At 38.3% G+C, this 7,031-nt stretch overlaps 1 protein-coding gene and 1 long non-coding RNA gene across 2 annotated transcripts; both read right to left on the bottom strand.

Annotated features, from left to right (window-relative positions):
- Nucleotides 1–229: 229 nt before the first annotated feature.
- On the bottom strand, nucleotides 230–1,187 carry LOC112092733. The gene is made up of 3 exons (XR_002902728.1): nucleotides 857–1,187; nucleotides 375–426; nucleotides 230–264 (listed from the first exon to the last, which is right to left on the bottom strand). It is a non-coding gene; the product is annotated as an uncharacterized LOC112092733 (long non-coding RNA).
- Nucleotides 1,188–3,029: 1,842 nt separating this feature from the next.
- LOC112092732 (putative disease resistance protein At3g14460) lies at nucleotides 3,030–6,605 on the bottom strand. Its single transcript, XM_024169610.1, has one exon. It carries the CDS (start codon nucleotides 6,603–6,605, stop codon nucleotides 3,030–3,032), a length of 3,576 nt encoding a protein of 1,191 aa, XP_024025378.1.
- Between the last annotated feature and the right edge of the window lie 426 nt (nucleotides 6,606–7,031).

The raw sequence follows: 7,031 nt of genomic DNA, 5'->3' as shown, positions 1-7,031 counted from the left end.
TCAATAAAGTCCCAAGTTATATTTGAGCCCGAAGAGAAAGGCCAAAGAAAATTCAAAATAGAAAAGGCAGATACACATCTGTAGTATTTTCATTGCAATGGTACGAGTTAGCAGTTTTATTACACATCCAAATGGACAACTTATGATCCAAGCAAGAAAAGAGACGGTGAAATAATTAATATGGTTTTTATGTTGCCATGACTTTAAGCATATTTCAGTTTATTCTTGTATTTCGTGGCGATATTTCTTCTCAATGGATTAGAACTATACCGAAGACCAAAAGTAGTTGCTCAGACACAAATAAGCAAATAAATAAATAAATAATAAAAATATCTCAATATAAAACTCTTCAATTGAAGGTTACATCACCTTACTTTGAATAGAAAGAATTCGCATTTCCTCCATATAGCACGCCCATGTCGGTTGCTGTATGCATAAGGAAATAACCTGCATGATAGGGTTAGATGTAACATAAAGAAACAAAAAGGAATAGATCAAATTCTATTACCATCAAAACTTAGATACAACACAAATTACAACAAAAATTTGAAAAAACAAGCAGACAAAACGAATGACGAAAGAGCTTTTATAGGAACTCTAAAACCACAATTCTAAATATTTTTGCAGATTACCTATTATTTTTGCAGAGAGTGTCTTTCTGCAGATCTACCACCAAAGGCCTCTATAAGAACTCTAAAACCACATTTCTAAATATTTAAAACTACGCAGGATATACATAGCCAAAGTTGGTTCCTAAACAAAAACATGGTTACTAGCTCAGGCAGAATTAACATAGCCAATAAGCTGCAGAAAATTAATGTGATGTAAACAGCAAGTAAGATTTATTTATGCAAACCTGAATTCCATCGAATTATTCAAATAGGTTAAGCTTCTGTATGGCCTTGCACTGATCACTCCGGGAACGTGGAGACAAAGTCGACTCCTCCAGCAAAATCCTCTCGGTCAACTCCGCAGCACGCAACCTCTCCTTCGAAGCAGAAGATCTCTTCCAGAACAGTCAAGCCAACATCTCAGCAGGAGTCAACTGCTCCTTCTTCATAGTGGTTGCCATGAGATTGCATCCAAACATGAGCAGAAGCCAAAAGCGACAAGCTTGAGCCAACGACTGAACGACCTCAAACAAGTACTTGGAAGAATCGAAGATGACTCAGCTGCAGAACAAAGTCCAGGGCGAGGAGCAACACTTTCTCAATTATGCTCCTTAAAAGATTAAGGACCATACAGATTCTTCCAAAAGATTGATCAAATCCCTGCAGCAATATCAGTAAACTTAATGGCTTTGCTTGCTTTTATATTTCAGTTCACATGAAAGAACAAGCTTCCCATTGTTGATATAAGCAATTCCAAACATAACCATAGTTGTGAGAGGTGGGAACCAAAACCTACATGAAAACATAATTACATCAGTAAACAAAAAGCAATGAACTTTATAGCAGACCATTAGCAAATCATAAGTTAACTGTTTCAAAATCCGTTATCTAATTTGACATTATAAAGTGGACATTCTTGCAACAAAATTAAAAAAAAAAAAATTGAGTTCACATAAAAGGGGAAAAAACAACATTCAAATAGGAAAGAAGTATGATATGAGATAGAAATCACAGCTTTTTAGTCTCGAAAATAGAACAAGATGAAACTTGTGGGTTTATTCACTATATATATTTTATGCTTTCTGAAGAGGCACAATAACAAACAAGCTTACTCAAATATTGTTGAGGAAAAAAAAAAAAAAAAACCTTACTCAAATATTGAGGCATGGCAAAAACAAGCTTTCCATTGTGGCTGTAAGCAGCTCCAAGCTTGACTATAGTTGAAATCCCATTTAATCCCATTGTGGCATGGCAAAATTTTGAGCTTTAACGGAGATGAGTAGTTGAAATCCCAAGCCGTTCAGGAGTTCTTGGTTTGGAAAGAACTAAACAAGTTTCTTAATTTCTTTCTATCATCAATGTCACAAAGCTTCCTCATTTAATTCACAGCAGTGTCGAATCTCTCATTTCTATGGAGCACGGATAGAACACGTATTTAAACGTTCCTAGACGTGGAATATCGAATAAATGAGACATTTTCACGGACATTCGACTATATGGTCAAAATTGAAAGAGTACCAAAAACTACAGTCAGAACTAGCAAATGAGAGCAGCATATTTACCTTTCTCAAAAAAGACTCGTGATATCATTCTTCACATCATCCCGGGATTTTTCAAGGTGCCTGTTTAAATAGATGCTTAAATCCTGAATTAGACTTGGTATTGGTTTTGGCGGAAGAGTACTTTTCTCAGCTGTTATGCTTTTAGCAACTGCAAATTAGATTAAAAAGAAAAAAAAAAAATCTACTTAAAAGAAGTAGCCAAAATAAGAATCTTATTCTCTACAGCTATCATCACTAAGAAAATGAAAACAATGTTTTAACAAGATTAAGAGCGTGATTTCCTTTTTTCAACTGCAAAAATTCAATATTTAAAGGTTTTAGTATATTAACCGAACCAACGCTGTCTGGAAAAATTACCAGCATAATATACTTCAACAATAAGCGTTCTAAACATTTTCATGTCCAAATTACCAAATTTTGATTCCACAAGACTTCGATACACTTCAACAACATATATTCTTGGGAAAAAAAATTAAGAACCACACATAACAAAATAAATAAGTAAATATATAAATAAGCATAAGAGTTTTTTTTTTTTTTTTACTACTATTTTTTTGAAAGAGAAATAAAAGAATCTTATTAAGAAAATGATAAAAGAGGCAAAAAAGACATCAAAGACAAAAGGGAACCGAAACAGAGGAAGAACCTCGTATTCCACACCAAAAAAAAAAAAAAGGACTATCACTGATGGAAAGTAATATTATTCAAAATGAAGGAATAAAAAAAATAAGAGTTGACTTAAAATGGAAAGCAATACTAGTTATTCTTCTTAAAATTAAAAATAAAGAGAGAAATGAAAAGTAGCTGAAAAATAGAAAACCTAAGCGAAGCTGACGTCAGTGATATGTGGGAAATCTTATGCCCATCTTTGCCCGTTCCTTTCTAACAAACGACATCTGGAGATATCCAAAGAATCAAGAGAGGACGGCAGCCCCTGGTCAGGCAAGCACTCCAGATTTTCGCAATCGTAAATCTTCAAGTTTCTAAGAGAGCAGAGGTGTTGAAAGCCCATGCGATTCAAGTCCCTAAGCCTTGGAAAACCAGCGATCGCGAGAGAAGTGAGAGATGTGGGCAATTGCCCTTCGAGCAAGCTCTGGAGCTCTGCACAATCCCAAAGGACCAGCTTTTTAAGAGAGATGAGCTGCTCAAGTACTCCCTTCCCATTCTCTTCTACTGCGTTGTACTGGAGATTCTTGCACTTCTTAATTTTCAGCTCTTCAAGGGAGATGAGGTGTCGAAGGAAGTCGTCACCTATGTCTTCAAGGCTTGGAAGGTCAAAGATATAGAGAGAAGTCAGAGAAGCGGGCAACCCAGTTCCTGACAAGCTCCGGAGATTCTCGCAAGATGAAATATTCAACTCTTTAAGGGAGTTGAGGTGTTGAAGGCCCTTGCCAAGGTCTTCAAGCATATTAAGTTGAAATAAACGGAGAGTAGTGAGAGATGTGGGCAGCATCTCTCCCGGAAAGCACTGGAGCTCTTTGCAACAAGAAATTCTCAACTCTTCAAGACAAGTGAGGTGTTCAAAGCCCTCCCCATTCAGAACTTTAAGATTCTCAAGTCTTCCAATATATAGAGAAGTCAGAGTGGTCGGAAGCAATGTCTCTGGAAATTTCATCACATTTTCATAGCTCCCTGAAATCTCTAAGCGTGGACGGATTGTTATATCACATTTATTAGAATTAATGGCAAGTGCTTTCAAGTTTGATGGAAAGTTACATAACAAGAATTCGGGACAATCTCTTACATCCACTTCTTCAAGAGAAGGTAAATACTCTGGTAATAAGCACCCACTTAGCTTGGGACATTTGATAATACGAAGGTGCTCAAGACTAGGGAAGCATCCGCCATCTTCTCGGCCTTCAGGAATTGACCAATCTTGCCACGCTGACATGTCTTGAAATCCTAAAGATCTTAAAGATCTAAATGGTTTTGTATTGGAAGAACCATCACCGTAAAATTCAGCACCTATTCTTTCCACACCGCGGCAGTTATAAATTTCAAGAATTTGGAGAGAAGGTAGCTGACCAAATGGTGGCAACAAACAACAGTGGTGGCAATCGCTTAGACGCACAGTAACCATGTTAGTATATGAACGATGACCAACCCAATTAGAGAATGTTTCACCTCCATAACCCTCTATACGAAGCTCCTTCATATTTGTATGAGGTTGGAGTGCATCCAGAACTTCTTCATGGCTTGGTGACTCATTAGCGGCATCATCGAAGCTCCAAAGGTAGACTAGCTTGTTGAGACACCTTTTATCCTTTAAGTTAGCCTCCAAAACATCAACGACCTCAACATTTTCAAGCTTACGGATTTCAAGTTCTCCGGACAAGTAGCGCAACCCTCCTAACTCTTTAATGCTAGAGCCACGCCTTTTGCACAAAACAAACTGGCATAGTGTTTGCAAGTCTTTCATATTGCGCATCATAGGCGGCATCTCCTCCAGTGGTACGCCTTTAATTTCAAGATGGCGCAAATTGACTAGGTCTCGTATGTCCTTTGGCAACTGAGTTAGTTGTCCGCACCACGATAATCGCAAAGTCTGCAAATAATACAATCTACAAAGCGTATTGGGTATCTCTTTGATATTATCATTCCATGATAAATCCAAATACCGCAAATGCTTTAAATTGCCAATTGAGTCGGGCAGTATTATGATGTCTAGATTTGATAGACAAAGAGCTCTTAAGCATCCTCCGATAGAGAGCAATCGTTCAATTTGTTGGTTGCTAATTAGGGATTTCCAATAGGATGGTTTTGATGATACGCAAGTGCGGAGACTCTTAGCCAAAGATAAACCTTCAAAACTCTCCAAGTCATCAATTTTGGAGTATGAAACATGGCGAGTCTTTCCAGAAAATTTAGCTTTGTCACCCTCATCCAACCTGCAAGAAAATTCACCCGATACAAATATTGCTAAATCATGTGTGAGGTCATGCATTAAGATGGTCGATTTATCCTTACTCAATGGTTGGAACAACGACCTTGATATCAGATCTTGAAAGTACTCATTCCCTACATCCTCAATTCTTTTCCCTCTCTTTCCAGATTGCAAAAGACCTTCCGCCATCCATAGCCGTATTATTTCTTCCTTTTTAGATTCATCCATTTCATAATCCTTGGGAAATATCGAGCAGTAAGCAAAGCATTTCTTTAGATGTGAAGGTAGATAATGATAGCTCAACCACAGAGTAGGCAAAATGTTGTTACTCTGATTTTCTTGCAACTGCAACTCCCATATGTCACTATTGAGTATCTCTCTCCATTCCTCTGGATCCACCACCGAGCGCAAGAGACCAGCAAGAGACTTAACCGCTAAAGGAACACCTTTGCACTTTTCGACAATACCTCTGCCAATTGCATGTAATTCTTGATACGGCTCTGACCTTGCACCATCAATAAACACATGCTCCTCAAATAACTTCCAACAATCATCATCAGATACTTCCCCAAGGTGATGTGTTGGCACATTTCTCCTCTTCTTTGCGATGATATCACTACGTGTCGTCACAATGATTCCGCTTCCATGAGCTCCGGATTTGAAATAACTCAGTAAGGCCTCCCAACGCTCATAGTTCTCGTCCCATACATCATCCAAAACAAAGAGAAATCTCTTGCCCCTCAATGACTCATTTAACTCGCATTGAAGTTGATCGAGGCCCTCAGTTTCACATTTTTGCTTGGTGATCCCTTGAAGAATTTTTTTAGCTATTACAGAAATCTCAGATTCATCAGAAACAGTAACCCATGATCTGATATCAAAATGACTCTTCACACTTATATCCTCATATACTAGCTGAGCAAGGGTGGTCTTGCCGATGCCACCCATGCCCACAATGGGAATCACAGATATCTTGTTCTCGCTACTACTACCATTATCTGGAAGCAATAGCTTCATGATTTTCTCCTTATCATCATTCCTTCCAAGGACACGAGATTCATCAGCCAAAGGAGCGGGTAATCTTTGAGAAAGCCTTTTAGTGACACCTTCTTTTAAACCAAGGACATCTTTTTGCTTGACAATAAAATCTAGTTTATCATGGATCTTCTCTATTGCTTGGTCAAATGAAGTGTGAGAACTAGAGATGGTGGTTTTGAGTTTCTTAAACATGCTTCCAGATCCAGTTTCAATCTCGTACCTCAAAGTTTCATAGTTGATGTCGTCCAGCAACTCCTCTGCAGCACAGATGGCGTCTTTGAGCTCAGAAAGCCACACCCTCACACGCGGGTTTGTGAGTTGTTTCATCTCAGCATCATCCAGGACTTGATTAGCAGAGCACAACATGATCTTCAGCTTCTTGAGTAACCACTCATCGAGTTTCAATCCCCGAAAGAAGTTGAGGTCCTCAGCTTTTGTAGAAGCTAGCTTGTCAAACAGCCTGTCAAACAAAGAAGAGAGGAAAGCTCCTCCAACAAGTTCAGCAGCCATGTTTTTGGTTGGTATTGCAGTTACAGAGACAAGGGAAGAAAGGAAAGAAGGAAAAGTTAATTTGGTGAGTTCTCAATTGCAGCTTACAAGCAGGGGAAAGGAAAGGAAAGTCTTAGTCAATAGGGAAAAGGGTGGAAGGCACTGAAAATAAAAAATGGACAAAGCAAATTTACATGAAAATGCTACAACGGGAAACAAAGGAAGACGGGTGGAAGGCGCTGAGCAACAAGTAAACAAATAGACAAGCGCAGTAGACGGATAGCTAGCCAATGATGCTAATTGGGCGGCAAACAAATGAGTAAACAAATGAACAATATTAGCCACTGATACCACTTTTTTCCACTTAATCCTTTAGGCCGGCCCGTCAACATAGCACAGAACTTTCTTTAACAATATAGAATTCTTACTTTTATATATATATATATA

This window comes from Morus notabilis, unplaced genomic scaffold (assembly GCF_000414095.1).
Source record: "Morus notabilis unplaced genomic scaffold, ASM41409v2 Scaffold1213, whole genome shotgun sequence".
Lineage (NCBI taxonomy): Eukaryota > Viridiplantae > Streptophyta > Magnoliopsida > Rosales > Moraceae > Morus > Morus notabilis.
The sequence above is the reverse complement of the archived record's forward strand: the minus strand, read 5'-3'. Positions and strand labels throughout refer to the sequence as shown.